The 18,408-nt window shown below is 44.4% G+C and overlaps 1 protein-coding gene across 4 annotated transcripts in view; it reads right to left on the bottom strand.

Moving 5' to 3' along the window:
• Window positions 1-3,240: 3,240 nt before the first annotated feature.
• AAK1 (AP2 associated kinase 1) overlaps window positions 3,241-18,408 on the bottom strand; it is a 134,737-nt gene continuing 119,569 nt past the window's right edge. For all 4 annotated transcript variants that reach the window (XM_063139366.1, XM_063139368.1, XM_063139367.1 and 1 more), the window contains one exon: window positions 3,241-7,265. In XM_063139366.1, the coding sequence (XP_062995436.1) occupies window positions 6,130-7,265 (1,136 nt within the window). In that variant the 3' untranslated portion in view covers window positions 3,241-6,129. The remainder of the gene's footprint in view (window positions 7,266-18,408) is intronic.

Below are 18,408 nucleotides of genomic sequence, written 5' to 3'. Positions count from 1 at the left end.
TGCCTTTTCGCATGAGTCACAATTATGTTTATTATCTGCATTATACAAATCTGCAACAGCATTTCCTTCTTCCATTCATAATTCGACCTCTGGCACAGGTGTTTGGATGCGATTAGCATCTGCATTCCCTGCAAGAAACAATCCCTTAAAAAAAAAAGTTGGGCATTGGAAGATTGCTGGGAAGACTGATCACAATGGTCCAAATATTCCTGTGTGTTTACACAAACACAACGCAGAAGCCAAAATAACAACAAACAAAAAAGCTACCAACCCAATGAATGTTGGTTTATGCAGGGTCCCAACAGCTAAGTAGAGATTCAGGAATGGGTATAAGAAGCTTATGTTGTGTCATGAGGGGTGGGGGTGGGGAACACCCAAGACAACTGTGGTAGAGTTTGATTTAAAACCACCAAAAATACATGGTGGGGGGGAATCCAGCATGAGAGTTCTTTGGTGGGAGCTGAATCCATGCAACTCTATGTACTACTTTGGTGTGATTAAAAGTTCTCCAATTCACACATCTCCCTGTGGTGTTACATTTGCCCTGAACGGAAACCACCAACCACGGACACAATTGTGATTTCGGCTGCAGCAGAGACGCAGGAACAGTGAGGGAGCACTGGGGGGAAAGCCAAGGGTGGGGGAGTGAAGGTCCAGTTCTGAAGATATTTGAGAATCAGATTATCTGGAGCCAAATTCTGGTATTATTCCAAATGTTTCATCCATTTCTCGTCTTCCTCAAGGCTCCCAGTTCACAGCAAGTGCAGAGTTCTTTGAAAAGCTCCCCCCGTGCTCGAGCAGGGCATGAACTGGGCTTTTCAAAAGACTCTAAGCTTACTGTAAACTGGGATATGAGACCTCAGCCATTGAGACATACTCACAAGTTGAAACTTCTGAGACTGGATTCTTCTATTGGGAGCACATGAAGGAAAAGAGCAAAGGGCAGAAGATGACAAAAGTCACCGGCTCCTTCTCTTGAATTGCTCAAGGCCAAACCTGAAATAAGCCACGGCTTGTACCACTGGATGTCAAGGCAGGGTACCATGAACGCCCTGCACAGAATTCAGTGGGATGAGTTTGAACAAATTGGATTGCAGAAACGGGGCCAAAACGGCCTGGGCGCATGATGAGCAGGGTTGGGACTGACCCACCAAAAGGTGCAAAGCTCCACACTGCAGCTGCTCCTTGCAACAGCTGCTGTTGGGCAGCCTCAGTCTTTCACAACAGGATTACACAACTTCTAATGGAATCAAAATGACAGTGCACAGCAGCCCCATCGAGAAAATTATCCCCCCCAAACCCCACTGCTATTATGCATATCACTGTTCAGGAGGAGCTCGGTGTATGAAAATTTAATTCAATTTCACCTGGTCATTCTTGACGTCCCTGAACTATATTTAGATTCTCTAGATCGGCTACCTCTATAAGACAAAAAGAGAACGAACAACCAAAGTTTTTACCTATGCCAATATTACAGAGCGAAATAAAAGACTACACTACATTTCAGCTTAGTGTGTCACTATTAGGTTCCAGTTCTAATTCTATGCTCCAGGGCAATGATGTATTAAGTGGAAACATTGTCAGGTTGACTGACCCAGGAACAGGAAAACATGAGAGAAGTGTTAAGACATGCTAATACACCATCCTTTTTAAGGACTGCGCACGGTTCATTCTCAGATAGTGAGGTGAATGGAGGAACTCCTTCATCCATAGCACACAGTATTAAGCCTTGTGGCTGAGAGCTACATCTCTACTAGAGTCTCATCTGCCCAAGATGAACATTTGTATGAACATTCCAAACAAAACACAGCAATAACAATAATAATGCATCCATTCAAAAATATTTACCTTTGTGGTGTGACATGATTTTTGCAAGCGTTTCAGCACACTCAACTAATATTAGTGGCAATTTCGTTGCTGACTGATTGCCTTCAACAGAACCGGAATTGGACCGGCACATACAATTTGTCATTGGTTTTTTTAAAAAAGAACATTCCCAATGACTTCACAACCATTCTCCTTAGGTCTGGTCCCTGCATATTCGCCTTGAATATGAGTTCACAAAGCCAGATGGAATTCAAGCCAGCTGGCATCAACCCGCCTTGCGCAAACGCTGCAAGGATGAAGTCTTTCACAATGCATAACTTTTTCAAGCAGAACGTTCTGGCAAAATAAGTTTTAAGTTCCCAAACCCACACAATAAAAGTAAATTTCCAAATGTAAGAGGCAGGGAGCTTTTCAAAGAGAAACGTAGTATGGCTTCCTAAAGGTGGGTCTTCTTGATTTGATTTGCAATATATAAAAAAGATGAAATGCCGTGAAGGTGTTCTCCCAATTCCAGCTTTCAATAACGGAGGTAGAAAACTTTGTGTATGCACATGCTTCCAAGAAGTCTTCCCCCCGTCTAACGCAAGTGTTATCACAATAACCCAACCACATCAAATCCCTTTTTGTTTCTTCCTACAAGCCATTATTTGTGCACAAAGTTCTACTGCAAAAGCTGACTTTAAAAATTAAAACGAAAAACAGGGAAAAATAAAACACCAGCATCTCCTTGGGAGGAGGTAGGTGCACAAGGAGCACGTCAGTCCCTCCCGAGAGAAAAGGGTAACTAAGCCTGTTGTCCAAACTTACTGGCCATCTCTTTTCTTTACACAATCCAGGACTGTATCAACAGCGGCTAAGACTAACAACAAATGCAGTGCTTTCATCCATAAAAACAGCTCCTGCTTTTCAGGAAACCCTGACCAGAGAAACAAGAAGCAAGGGCTACAGCACCTTGTGCGAAGGACCTTTTGCACATGCTCTGAGGCACTTCTGAGCTAGCCTTTTAATGTTGGGATAGTTTGAGTGAATGCACAAAATATGTAGGTCTTGGTGTTCAACACATGGTCTTGTGAAGCCTTGAGCAGGTGTTCTTCTGCTTTAATAAAAAAAGTTTAACAAGCAACATTTCTTTCTCTCCCACAGAAGTGGACTTGCTGTGGTTCCTGTTTACAATCCTGCAATGCTCTTGACCAGGGGAGGCTTTTTACTGTCATGTTAAAAGTGCAATTATTCCTACCGGACAGTAAGGGAGACTTTCACATCCATTTACAACTTTTTAAAAAAGTGTTTCAGCAAAGCCCAATAGTACTCTTTCCACTTATTTGTCTAAAGCAGCCTTCCTCAACCTGGGGCGCTCCAGATGTGTTGGACTGCATCTCCCAGAATGCCCCAGCCAGATGTGTTGTAGTCCAACACATCTGGAGCGCCCCAGGTTGAGGAAGGCTGGTCTAAAGCCACCACCCTCCCGATTGCCCCTGTTTGCAGTTAACAAAGTGCTACGAATTCGTTTGAAGGTACCACCAAAAGAGCTTTTTGTGCCAGCAAGTCCGTTTCAAAGCTTGAGGGACTGAAAGCAGGCCCTTAACCAGGGAATACAGTCACACCACGAGCAGCTAAGGTTTCCACACATATCCCCAATAACCACCAAATTGCTAACATATAGGCTACAACCTTCAGAAAAAAGCAAACATTATTCACAGCCAGGCCTCACCCAAGATGTTTTGCTACCTGGAGGAGAAACCCTAAAGGGAACTTCTTTCACCCATTGGCTGACATGAGGCACAATCCATGGGAAAATTTGCCTGCGCAAGCCCCATTAAAATGAATGGGGGCCAGAGTACACCCATGCGCGTCTTACACAGTTACCCATTCAATTCATTGCAGGGCTTGCATAGAAGAGTTACCCAGGGAATTGTGCCCCATGGGTCAGATTTGTCATTTACTCTGGACCCTTAATGATACCCCCAAATCTGCCTTGCCTTACCTCATGGTAGGGCTACCTTTGAAAAGAGGCAGACTGGGGGGGGGCACTTAAAGATATAGCTGCAAGAGAATGAGGTAAAATTTCATGTGTTACATCTACTAGGTCGCAGTGTGATGACACGTTTCCCACACACAAAAGGCACAATGCCACAAAACTGACCGCTGTGAGTCAACTTGCCATCAATTTCTACACTTCGCAAGGATTTCTCATAAGTCAATTCTGCGATGCACCAGCTTCTTGGATTGTCAATTAAAAACCAAGATTGTCCTTCATTAAACAGCAGGTGAGGACCAATCATGAGCACATCATTTGCCAATCGACCATTTTGCAGAAACAGATCTTCAGCTATCAAAAGCTGTCAAAGCCTCACTGAGCTCAGCAGGATTACGATCAATGCGACACACGCCATTCCATATTTTTTTGGCATGGCATGAGCTATGCGATGCCTTATTAAAAAATCCCCCTCTACGTACGGAACACTCTTTTCTCCAGATATATGAAACAAAAATAAGGGCTGTTTGAACACTCCCAGCTTCAAACATACCACAAAAGTAACGGCATCAGAAGTTTTGCTAATCAGCTCATGCGTGTATAGAACCTGATCAAGAAATGCCCTACAGCTGTCTTCTGCTGCCTCCAGACATTTTGGATCATTTGCTGGGGCTGATTAGAGTTGTAGTCCAAAATGTCCAGAGGGCCCCAGGTTGGAGAAGACTGCACTTCTCTCCCCAACCCCATGAAGTGGGGGGGGCCCTCCACATGCCAGCCCCACCTACAACTTTGGTGCCCAATTGGTGCAGTCTCTGACGGGAGCATCTGGATGCATCCTGCCAGATTTTGCACCTACCGTGCAGATAGTGGAGGCAGGGCCACAGGCACATGAGCATTAAAAGTAGGAGCGGGGTGGTGGCGGTGGAGAAGGCTCCCTTTCTCCTCCCTGCACTGGGGACAGCGGGGGGGGGGGGGTGACCGACCAATGAGCAGAGCTTTTGATAGGGGCCTTGCAAACTGGGTCCAGGAGAGCCAGCCCTTCCTCGGCACGCTTTGCGTAGAGAAGGTCGCAGGGCTGATCCTTGACATCTCCCGGTAGTGCTGGGAAAGACTCCTGCTGGCCAGTGCTGACAGTCCTGAGCTCCGTGGCCGATGGGCTGACTCGGGGGGGGGGGGGGAATCATAACAGTGCAGGAGCAGCTTTGCCGGCAGACAGCCTCCGTACCCACGCTGCAGCCACAGGGAAGGATTGCCGGATACACTCAGTCCATGTAAGGCTAGAGTGAGGACTAACAGGTGGGGGGGGGGGAACTTGCATGAACCAGGTATGCGTGCTGGGGCATTCCCCCCAGACTGCATGCAAAGCACTGGTGTTCTGGGGCAGACCAAGACAAGGGGAAAGGATGGACGGGACACAGGAAGCAAGAAATCAAGCCAGTATCAAGTGGGGTCATCTTGCCAGCCAACTCACTGAGGAGTTCACCTTAAAGTTTTTTCTTTGCCGATCTCATCTAGGTTTAGATCTGCTTCACAACCAAAATGCTGTAAAAAGGTGAAAAAGTCAAACCCTCCTTTAGGGAATAGATAAAGGCTCCTTTACGCTACTTAGGTCCCCATGTTCACTGCATTTCTGTTACCACTTCCACAAAGGGTATAACTTGCAGAAGGACTCTGCAGGCCAAACCCAAGACCTCTCCCTTATCTTCAAGTAAGTGTGCATAACACTGTAACCTAAGTCAGTTAGAGTGCTGTTATTCCAATTGATTTCAGGTAGAAACAAAAGACAAAAAACCGACAGCAACAGCAGGCACACACTGCAGAGTGAGACTTCAGGTTCAAATTGGCAGGTTCTGGTTCTAGGGCAAGATTTATTAGCAACAACTAGAAAAGTTTACTATATCCTTTCTCCCAGCTTCTCTCTTGGTTGGAAAAATTAAACTATCTTCCATCTGGGTACCGTTTTTTCCTGGAACATTCTTGGTGTAGTGTTGATATACTCTGTAATCCTTAGCGGATGCTAATATCAAGAGGTAATTAGTTCTATCCAATATATTCACCTTGTTATTACTGGTTTAAGTAACTACCCGCCACCCCAAATTGAGAGCAAATAGTGGAGTGGTGGAACATGAAAGCACATGAAAAAACTTCAGTTGTCTGGCGGTTAAAAGCCTGAAACCAGCAGCTTCAGATGATTCAGGTGAGTGTCACAGCAACACGAGTTCTGACATTTTATGTATTGGTACGGAGTGTATTCCGTCTAGGACTTGCAGGTTCTTTAAAAGGCCAACATATTCAAAGCCATGAAACCCTGTCATGGTGGAAACCATTTACGGCTGCTGCTTTCCCAGTTTCGAAGGGAAGGGTGCGGATGCAAATGGATCAGAACTGGGCAGCGCTTTAGTTCTGGAAGAAAGCGGGGCAATGGAAACAGACCCAGCGATGGCTTGCTTGTTGGTCTGAGACACCACTTTGTAAGCTGCAATGGGCTGGGCGGCATCACATGGACCACCTTCTGGGCTGTAGTGACGGGAGTATTTTGCTAACGACTGTGGACGGAAAGGCTTGCTGCTGACCTTCGGGCCCAAGAAGATGTCTTGGGGGAGCGCATGTCCTTGGAGTGGGTCAGCAGGAATGCTCCCCAGCTCTCCTGGGGCGTCTTTGGGAAGAATGGCATGTGGGCCTTCATTTGTTCTTGCAGAAACATGGGGAGCACTGGAAGGCTGAGCCAATGAGGCCCCAGAATATTGACCTTGTCCGAGCCGGGAAACAGCCATGCCCATATCCAGGTTCGGGAATGCAGCGTTGAACGCGTACTGGGCAGCTCCAGCAGAGAGGAGGAACGCCGCTGCTGCAGCAGGAGATTCCTGAGCCACACTGTGCGAAGTCAGCTCTTCCTGGCTTTTCCTTTTTGTGAATGGAGCTCTAAGGAACACATCGCCCTCATCCAGTTGCTTCGGGCTCTTGGAGATGAAGGGAGCTTTGGTGAAGATGTCCAAGTCATCATGGAGGGGTCTGGAGGTTTGGAAAGGAGCTGTGGCAAAGACGTCTCTCTCGCCCAAAGTTTCCCCCGGGGGCTGTTGGAAAGAATTGAGTAGAATCTGCCCTGGCCCACTCTGGGGAGGTTGGGGGTTCAAGTCTTCTTGGGGGACTCTGTCCCTTTCCTGATGCTGTGGGTTTATTTTACAGGCCTCCTCTTCCTCTTCAGAGTCCATCAGCAAAGGCCTGGATCCACTACAATCCAGGATGTCTGCCTCCTGGTCGGTCCCTTCCCCCTCACTGCTGTGGAAAGAGCTGTTGCTTGAAGGACCATCCCTCATCAAGAAGTCAGATTCTCCTCCATGTTGGTTTCGACCATCCAGCATCTCTTGCTGCTGTTCGTTCAGCTGGAAGCCACCAAGAGCAGTTCCTCCTCGACCTTGCTCAGCATTCACTGCGAAGTATATGGCTGGCTCCCCCTGCAGACCTACAAAATAGAACACAAGCCCTGTGACTTAGCGATCTTGAAAGTTTCGCAGTAAAACTTAACCACAAGTGCGTTATGATGTTTGATTCAAAATCAGCAGCACACATGGGGTGGAGGGGAATGGAGGGAGGGAGAAATACATTTAAAATAAAAATTATGCAAAGACGAAGTGAAGTAGTTACAGCATACAAACGTGAATGTAACTCAGCATTTCCTCACACTTCGGGACTCCACAAAATGTGGGTTAGAAAGAGATGGAAGATGTTATAAATACACAGACATTCAAGCCTCATGATATGATTGAAGGGGAGGGGGGGACAAGATGGCCATCCTAGCTGGGGGTCAGTGGCATACAGCAATCTTTGTTTTCATTTGAAACAAGGAAGATAAGTTTCTACTCCTCATGAAGTCAGGGGGAAGGGGCTAGTTTCTGCTAAAGGCTAGAGAAGCTAGAGTAGGCTCAATAGTGGTGGTGTACACTAGCATTTCTTCACTTTCCAGCCCCTTGACCGCTCCAAACGCCCTATGTCTCCACATGCCTGATGACCTATGATTCCCAAAAGTGTCTTCTCTCTCAGACCATGTTTGGGGGGAAATATCCAAATTCTACAAGCAAAATAAAACACGCACATTCGATACAGGCAAGGTTTGCTGCCTTTGAACGAATCCTTCCCACCAGAGTTGGTTTCTCTCCAAATTTCAGAATTTAACTGGAAGATTTTGGAAATCATCTTTTCTGTAAGCCACCCTTGAGAATGGCCACCAACCACATTGCATGAAGATGTTCTCATTTATTAAAAAGTTATTAACTGAGCAACTCCCCACCCATTCAAAATCACTGTCAGCCTCCTTTTGAGGAGGGCAACCACTTGGCTATTTTTGCTTGCCTACTTGCTCAAAGAGAAACCCATCAAGGGTGGCGGCACTTCTCTTTGGATTCCAGCTTGTACAATACGAGGAATAGGGCACGGCTGGCTGCAGCACTGGCACTGTCCAACTCAAAGACCGTATAACTAAGTGTTACGAGCTAATGCCCGACTAGCAGAACAATGAAGGCAAACAGTCGGGGGAACTTCAGCTTGCTGTTACCTTGCTGCAAGAGGCAAATATTTTGGAGGGGAAGGGGCCAGATGGATCACACATACAGTCATCAGAACACAAGATAGCTTACCTTCCAAGAAATAGCAGGTTATCATGGCATTGGACTCATGTTAGCAAGAGGACAGGAAAAAGGCACATGAAAACTAAACTGTTGAGAATCCAACCCACAGGACATTTGCCAATATCCATTTAAATAAGGGGACAGAACTATGCACACCCCTCTGATTGGAAGGATGGGAAAGAGCAGGATCAAAGAGTCTGCCAAACTGGGGGAGTAGAAGGTAGATCATGGTCCACCTGTGCACCAGGGGCAAATGTGTGGTGGACCAGCTAAACTAAGCCAGTTTGGGGATTCCTGGAGCTAGGAGACGTTGGTCTGATCCAGCAAGGTCCTTTGCCTGTTCTTAAGCAAGGATACATCCTTAGGATAACTTAGCACAGTTAAGTTTTGCCTCAGCTGTGAAGAGATCCCAAGTATGAATTTTTACTTTGTACATTTAACACCTAACTGTGGACCATGGGGGTTCTAGCTTGGTTTTTCTTTTGCAAATAGGCATGCATGCATTTGAGCCTCACTGTTTTGGAGAGGGAGCGGGGGGGGGGATTCCTATGCATGTCAACTGATTTTTAGGGCACTGAGCCGTCATTTCTCAGTATCAAAGACAGAACTCCAAAGATGAGCATCAAAATGATTGTTTATTGAGACCATTTATGTTGATACATTACACTGTAAATGCAGAGCCACTGTTTTATTTCATGCCGTACAAGGAGTCACTGTACTTTTCCTGAATCCATATGTACTATTCAGCAATGCTACTTCCTCTTCCACCTTTATAATTTGATTACTCCCACTGCAAGAACAAAACAGCACTCCAGCAAGAAAAATTTAAAAACCCACCCCGAAAAAACCCTCCCCAGCAATTCCCCCCTTGCTCAACACTCTGAACTTTTAATATGCAATATTTTCAATCTGCTAGATTTTCAAAGAAAATCCCTTCCCTACGTGAATGCTACTGAATGTGTATTTTTAAAAAAATGAAAAGGGAACAGTGGGTTGGATTGAGTGTTCAACTGGTTGGGATTTCATAAGCAGATACTAGAACCATTTGCATTGTTCCTTCAGCCTGTCTAGCTAATGCCAAATTGCCACTGTTGAGACACGCACTGACTGTTCTAGCAAGACAAGTTGAAGTCTGCTCTTTGAATTTAAAAGTACCAATAGACCATTTTGAATCCTCTTTTTGCCAGTGTGTGCATCTGCACTGAATATCAGATTGCCATATTTGCTTTGCTATAGTACTGCAGATGTGATGCAACCTGCATTCGGATTCAGGTCAGCAAAAACAGGCTTGATGTGTATGTCTGGCTCACGAGACTGACCAGAAACAGTTGTAGGTCCGCCTCAGGTGAATAGAAGGCGTTGCTTCCAAGCACACAAGTTGTGTGAACTTTAAAAGCAACTGTAAAGCTACGAAAGAGATTTGGGGGAAGGGAGGGAGTATATTCACTCTCTCACTCACTCACACAGCTTTCATGGCGTTATTGTGGACTTTTAAGCTAATACACTTCATAGGCTCGGCTTAACGGTCTGATTCTCTGGAGCAGGTAGCTCCAAAATAAAAGTTCAGCACATTTATTGAGTGATTTAAGAGGATTAGAAAGCTGACTCACTCCTATAACAAGTGAGGCCGAGAACATGACCTGCCTCAGCCGGTGAGTTCACCCACTTAGCCACAGTGCAATGCGGCTTCCCAACTTGCATGGTGGAGAGAGCCCCACTCCACCAACCATATACAGGAAGGAGCCTACAACACGGGGACCCCACATCAAGGCTAAATTGGCAGAATCATCCACCCACCCACCCCAGCTAAATATGCCACTTTGGGTCCAGTTCAGTATGGCTATTTCACCTATTCTGTGCAGCTCACTACCTTCTACAATGATGTAGATCTATTTTCATAGATCCATAAAGTAGCATTTTTCCTTGTTATTGTTTTAAACTATGCAACTCCAGAAAAAAATAATTTGCAAGGGTTAAAAGAAGAAAAGAATTTGTACAAAACAGGCTAAACAGATGTTGTCTGTTTTTGTTTGTATTTTGTGCTGCTCATGGTTTTAGATTCTGTATATTTGTTTTTAATGTTCGCTGTTTTTAACTTTTGTAAACCACCCAGTGAGCTTCAGCTATGGGGCGGTATATAAATGTAAATAATATTAATATTAATAATAAAAGAGCATATTAAAGCCTCCCTCTGTACACAGGGTGCCCACAGGGCCTGCCGCATTGACCCTTTCTACACCTAAGTGCCTTTGGGGAGGGAGGGGGGATGATCCCAACCTTACCTGCTTGACATCCCAGAAGGGAAGAGGGACATCGCGCCTGCCATTTTTTTAAAAAAAAAGACAGAGCCAGAGTACACTTGCACTCCAGTGGAAAAGTAAGGGGGGAAAGTCTCGACCTCACTTCCCCCCATGTCCCTAAACTCCCCCCAGCCTGGCTCCTTTCCTTTACTCGCACGGAGGAGGGAAGAAGCCGGGACGGGCACCCACACCGGCCACGGTCCTTGGGATCATCCCGGGATCGCAGGAAACACTGGGATAACTGAGGTCTTGGTTATCCCAGGGAAATGGAGGGATCGTCCCTGCCTTTGGATGCACAGGGACAATCCAGGGATGATCCCTGGAAAAATCCAAGGTGTAGAAAGGCCCATTATGAGCACTATGGAGTGACATGTCTCCATCACACAGATTGGAATGTCAACCTGATCGGTGCCGGAATCAGTTTTCTGAAGAATTTGACAAGACAACGCCTTTTAGAACTTATTAGTACAAACCTGCTGCTTTCTTCAAAGAGGCAGTGGCCCCGGCACTCTGCTGAGTGTCTGACTATAGCCATTGATACTAAGAGTTTGAAATCAGAAGAGGAAACTAAATGGAGAAGTGGAACATATTCATGTAAAATTGCTATTAGGGACCTTATTGGCTGGGAATCCAAGTTTATGTTGACTTGAGCTCCCTAGAGGAAAGGGAAAATCTACCAGACCGATTTTGCTCATTTTTGAGCAAAAAAGTGGGGAAGTAGCAAGATTACTAGTGCCCGTGGCAACATGGGTTTGTGTTGTTGTTTATTCGTTCAGTCGCTTCCGACTCTTCGTGACTTCATGGACCAGCCCATGCCAGAGCTTTCTGTCGGCCGTCGCCACCCCTAGCTCCCCCAAGGTCAAGTCTGTCACCTCCAGAATATCATCCATCTTGCCCTTGGTCGGGCCCCTCTTCCTTTTGCCTTCCACTTTCCCTAGCATCAGCCTCTTCTCCAGGGTATCCTGTCTTCTCATTATGTGGCCAAAGTACTTCAGTTTTGCCTTTAATACCATTCCCTCAAGTGAGCAGTCTGGCTTTATTTCCTGGAATATGGACTGGTTTGATCTTCTTGCAGTCCACGGCACTCTCAGAATTTTCCTCCAACACCCCAGTTCAAAAGCATCTCTCTTCCTTCGCTCTGCTTTCCTTATGGTCCAGCTCTCGCAGCCATAGGTTACTACGGGGAATACTATTGCTTTAACTATGCGGCCCTTTGTTGTCAGTGTGGTGTCTCTGCTTTTAACACTAGTAGAAATGTAATACATAAAGCTTATCTGTTGGGTCAAATGTTTTCAAAATTATTTGATGAATAATGGATATGCCTGTGATGATTGCCTTTTTGCCTTGGGTGTCTGATGTGTTGTTGTTATCAATATGCTACAGTTTGTTGCACAACTTTCCTCCTTGGCTGCTATGGTGGATGCTGGGTAATCTTTTCCTCTGGCTAAGATTTTGCATCTGGAGCTCCAGCCATTGAGTTTCTCCTCTACTCTCAGAAAAAAAAGAGAGCAGTACTTCCACTGACCTTACCAATGTCAGCCACAGCTAGACAAAGTCATGAGAAACTAGTCTAATACCTCCTCCCAATCTACGGTATACAACCGGGATTACACACCAGGCGATGGGCAGAAGGTACTTTGGGATCTACTGATTGAACCCTGGGTGATCTGCAGTAGGTTAACAAGGGTTTCTGATTCCAACAGCTGGCCCTGCTATTAGGCAGAATGAGGTGGTCATTTCAGGCAGCTGTTTTGGGGTTTCATGAAAAGAAAGGAAATTGGTATTTGATTTATTATTTATTATTTGTTGTATTTTTACTGTCAGGAAGGGGAGGTGCGTTTGTGGAATTTTCTGCCTCAGATGCCGAAGTAACTTAGTTGGCTGAAGGTACGACGCAAGCGACTTTGGGAGAGGGACGCAGCATTTGCTGTTCTACCTCAGGCAGGAAAATGTATTGGGCCCAAAACAATAGTTATTGTTAATTCTGCTAACAAGAACTATAAAGCTCCCTCATCTCCAGAAGAAAAAATATGAGAAAGAAAACTTTGAGTGGAATTTCCTGTGGAAGGACTTTAGAGCTTGGTTCTAGTATTGATTACAAATTCCTGGGTTGAACATGTGCTCAGGGGCACCCTGGGCCTTAATTCTGAGCCAGCACCACTGTTTTTCACAAGGCTCCCCTTGATGGACCTGAGAGTTCTAGTAAAAAACAAGGTAGATCTGCAACAGCCTTTTCCAGCTTTTGTTCCGGAAAGGGCCATCATTCAGTGGTAGCAGAATGTCTCAGATTTAATTGCTGGCATCTCCAGGTAGGGCTGGAAAAGAGTCCCATTGGGGACCCTGAAGAGCTGCTGCCAGTCAGTGCAGACCAAGGGAGGGCAGAAAATAGGAACTCAACTCCAAGCATCCTGACCATTGGTCATGTTGGCAGGGGGTTCTGAGAGCCAGAAGTCCCAAACACTTGACGATCTACAGTCTACGCATCCCCGGGTGTAGACAATACTGAAGCAGATGGATGATGCTCTAACTCCACTTAAGGCGGCTCCTTGTGTTCTGGCCTTCTCTAACATCTGATCGTTCGGGTAGCTCCCTGGCCCTATCTGGACACGTTTTACTGTAGAGTATTTAGTCAGAAAATAGCTTCTATTTGTGAAAACGTTACTGAAAACGTCTGAGTATGCATAATCACAAACTGCGAAAAGGTTTTATGCCCTGAAAGGTTAACATAACTGGATTTTTTCTTCTCTTTCTTTCTTTCTTTCTTTTTTTTGGGGTGGGTGGGTGTGGAGTTAATAAAAAAATGGTCCACAGAGTGACATTTTCTTTCTACACAACACTTCTATAGCAGTGTTTGGTTGTTGCATTTGAACCCAAGGAGAAACTCTTCACCATATTGCCAGTTTGCTTTACCCTTCATTTATACACACTTTAAAAGCAGAAAAAATATACAAGCTTACAACAACAAGATCTATACACTATGACAGCATATGATACTCATACACATATATAGGATCCAAGGACTGTAGGCAAAAAATATATTTTTTTAAGGAAACTCAAAGCCATTACTGCAGTTTTGAGGTTATTAAAGAAAATTCACTGGGAATGCTTCCCCTGTAAGGTCACTGGTATTAATGGGAGCTCTGCAACAGCACAACTTATTTCAAGAAATCAAGGAAATTCGATATGGCTCTCAACAGTCTGAATATATCAGCAATAAAAAGTCCATAATACCTCTCATGCGTATCCGTGGTGCATGTGGGAATAAAAACTATTGGCGGTTAACAAGTACACTAATCCAGTTAATTGTATGATAATCAAAACAGTAAGAATATGAATTAAATGTGTTTTCTCCAGCAGGCTGATTGACTAGCTTCTGAAGTGTTCCCTTCCTTCCCTGATTTTCCGAGAGTACTGCATGGATTGAGCCCTAATGAGAACCTGTAGAAGGGCCGCTACGTCAGGGGGCAGGACCAGGGTGCGAGTAAAGCAATGTTGCAGAAAGTGCCCCATGGCCTTGAGGCTTGCCTTAGCAGCACTAGCAAAAGAGATATAGGGTGCAATCCTAGGCACGTTTAGAGAGGGGAAAAAGTCCTACAAATCCCAGCGTTCGCCAGCCAGCCATGCAGTACTCCCCATTGACATCAGACAGGAGTCTACAGTGTTGACTTCAATACATCTCCTTAAGACCCATCTCTTTACACAGGCTTTCCCCTGAGGGATGACCTGGTCAGTTATAGTTTTTATTTCTGATGAGTGATTATTTTATTGTTGTATTTTAAATTTGATTTTGCTATTATGTTCACTGCTTTGATAATCTTGTCGGGAAGCAGTATACACATTTCTGAAATAAATAAAGAAATCAGCAGCATTAAAGATGGGCTCTTAAAGCAATGCGGTTAGTAGTCCAAGGCAGAATCCACAATGAAGCAGAAAGAGGAAAAAGAGAAGGCACATTTTAAACATTTATTGAGAATGATCTTGACCCATTTTTATTGCTTCCTACTTGAGTTATATTTCTAGCCGTGTCTATTTGCAGGAACAATGACGTTATGGGATTCTTAGGCTGTGATCCTATGCACCCTTACCTGGGAATAAGTCCCACTGTACTCAGTAGAGCTTAGTTCTGAGTAGACATGTACTGCACAGGATTGTACTGCTAGGACTTATGCAGCTTCCATTCAAATCAGCAGTGCTCTCCCAAACAATCATGACCTGCAATATCCTCCTTCCCCACCCTAAACAGGCAGGCAAGTAGATTTCCCTATGAAAAGGAAGTTCTCCCTTCAGTCTTCCTTTCATTGGTCACATGACTTTACACCCTGTTTGAGTTCTTGAACCTATTTAAAACATTTCCAGAGAAGTAGCAATGTTAGCCTTTTGCAGCAAAACAGGATCACATTGGCACCTCAAAGACTAATGAATTTCTTTATTCTGGCACAAGCTTTTGTGCACACTGTCCTCTTCATCAGATGCATGACTACATGGGTTTTTTTCTGGCATAAGTGTTTGTGGACCCTCTCCATGAAAGCTTATGCCCAAATAAATAAATGTGTTCATCTTTGCCCCAAGACTCTCTGTTGTTTCTATTTAAACAAGTCTCAAGAAAGAACACAGATCACAGTACAACCACAGCTAACCCTCTTTCTCTTTGGGGTTGTTCAGGCAATCAGTGGGGGAAACAACACAGCTCTGGTTCTCCCCCACCCCGCCGCCCGCCCCATGCAGGCCGGTGGCGCAACTAGGACTTCCTTAATTATCTGCATCATATCATGAGTTGCTGTGTTGTCTGAAAATGGACCACGTCTGCACTGTGTGCTGGGTTTGGACAACACGGCAAACCCCAGTGTAATGTGGGTAATTAGAGTAATCTGGGTCACACAACTGGCACAGGCAGGGGAAACACCTGACGCTGCGTTGCTTCCCCTGCTGGATCGATCGTCTGAGACCAGACTTTTTGTCATGTGTTGCTACAAAAGTAAACCATATATTGCTACTTATTCAAATGTATGGGAATGTCACAATAATAATAATAATAATAATAATAATAATAATAATAATAATAATGCACCTGGGTTCACGGCTATCAGGGGGATGTCTGCTTTCAAAATTTTCAGGAGCCCAGAGATGTCCAGTTTGTAAATAATCACAGGGTGGGAGGGCAAGAAGGTAACATGCAGAATGGAACAATTAAAATGACCCATGTTGGAAAGGTTTTTAAAGTTCTAGGACAATCCTTATTAAGGCTTCAGCGATGACTCTTAATAGTCACAATTGCAGCACCTTCTTCTGCAAGGTTAATTATTCTACAATTTGTGTGAGCCCTGATTTGATTTGATTTTTCAGTAAAAAGAATGCCTGAGCCGAGCAATTATTAGTGTATATTCCATATAAAGCAACTTTATACCAAGTCAGACCAGCAGTCTACCTTCCTCTTCTGACTGGCAGCAGATCTCAAAGGTCTCAGGAATTCACCCCCACCACCAAATCTCCTATAACCAGAGATTGGGGATTAAAGCTGGGGGCCTTCTGTATGCAAAGGGTCTGTTCTACCAACACTGGGCTTCTGCCTTCATCAAGAAACCTTCCTCTCTTCCTCCAGATCCCTCCACCAAAATTTGTTCCTACTGAAAACCTTTTCTGGTCCATTACACCCTCACTTTCCCGGAACTGTCCACCGCTAACACTGTGACTTCTTTACCAGGCTGCACTTCACCCCTTTTACCTTGTCTTAATACTGGAAGCCCCCATAGCCAGGGACCACACCTGTCTGGTATTCAATTCAGCACTACACGCACTGCTGCTACCAAATATTTACACCGTAGTAGTCGCTTATCAAGACTATGGGATATATTTTGACTTGAAATGCACACATGCCGGGCACGCGTATGGAGCACATTTCTTTTAACCCCCAAAATATCACAGACACTGGGAATTTTTCATATGTTTCTGTTTTATGTCTGTTGGATATTTGGCTTCCACCATCAAGATAATAGCTACTGAACGACTCCATGGACATTTTTATAACCTCACCCTTAAGGACACAATTTATGCCTTGATGGTGGTCTAATCCTTTGGCTCATTGTATAATGCTTGCAGTGGAAGGCATTAAAGCATCACAGACACCATCAGAGTAAAGAGGAAACTGGGCATAGGAATCGTACAGGTGTTGACACCCATGAAGATGTGAGTGTCCTTCCATGGCAGTATCTGTACTAGCAGTCAGTGAACAGTCTCCACTCACTCAAGAGACTATTATTACAACCTTCAGAAGAGATTGAGAATAATATTCTACAAAAGCTTTGAACTGGTAAGCATTTCACTGGCTGTCACCCTCTTTTGTACATTATGATTTCCCCAGAACATGGCCCATAGTATTTAAGAACCACTGTTATTGGCTTTCATTGGGATCACAGTGGTTCATAATGGTTATTTTGTCCTTCTTTATATATGTTGGTCTACTACTCCATAGGAAAGCTTTTAACTTTGCTAATATGATTCTGCATTTTTGTATTCTCATATTTTTGTTTAACATTTCTATTTTATTTTAAACTCACTATTGTTATTGTGTTTATATCAGCTCATCTTCTTACTTGTATTCTATCTTTCTAATTATATCAAATTGTGATTGCTTATCGCTTTTAGCAATAAAGATTTCGTTCATTCATGATGGTTAGTGGGCGGCAGAATTTCTCTGACCATCTGATACATTATCTATTGCCAGCTTTGTTTATCACAACCTTATTTATATGAGAGCCTAAAGAATACCAGGCAAATCCAATTCATATACTCAGCCTTCCCCAACCTGCTGCCTTCCCGATATTTCGGACTTCACCTTCCGTCAGCCCCAGCCAGCATGGCCAATGGTCAGGAATCCTGGGAGTTGTAGTCCAAAATATCCTGTGGGTACTAGGTTAAGGAAGGATGATATACCAGCCTGAACTTGGCATCATTTGCTATGGAACATTTTGTGTTGTGTCAAGCAGAAAGTAACATGGTTGACTCAACTACCTAGTGCCTCATGGCCAAGAAGATTCTTCTGAAGAATACTAAACTAGTTGGGTTTTGCTCTGATCCTATCAGGCATGCTATAAGTGATTTTGAATATGCACTTGCTTAACACAGGTTCAAGTATTAAGAGATTCTGAATATGCACTTCTATATTGTAAATTTAACACACACACAGACACACACACAGAGTAGAGCATTGGATTGTAGTAAAAAAACGAAAAAGTAGACTGTGCAAGACTGAAGTCATACCATCTGTGATGTGCACAACAAGGTCTACTCACACAAGTTAGTATTATGTAAGAGCTAGCCTAGACAGCACATTCAGCACCAGAATTGGAACCCCTTTGGATGTTGCACCCATCAGAATTCATCATGTGAATAATTTCCTTAGCCCTGCTCTACACCAATTGCAGTTCCCATCAGGGGCACAGAAATTCAGAGCAGCAAGATCTATCGGGTGATGCGGCAGAGATTTGCAATTCTAGTAGTGATTGTAATATCTAGACCAGCTGTTCAAGTATGACACGAGAAAAGTTAATGTCTCCAAGTAATCACACAGGGAGGGCAAGAGAGGAGGCCCTTCAGAAGAACAGACAGTAGACCTGTCTCCCTCTTATACGTAGGAGACATTAGATCCTCCCACCATGACATCAGATTTTAAGAATGACCCAGA

Source organism: Elgaria multicarinata, chromosome 12, assembly GCF_023053635.1.
Source record: "Elgaria multicarinata webbii isolate HBS135686 ecotype San Diego chromosome 12, rElgMul1.1.pri, whole genome shotgun sequence".
NCBI lineage: Eukaryota > Metazoa > Chordata > Lepidosauria > Squamata > Anguidae > Elgaria > Elgaria multicarinata.
This window is presented reverse-complemented; position numbering and strand designations above follow the sequence as displayed.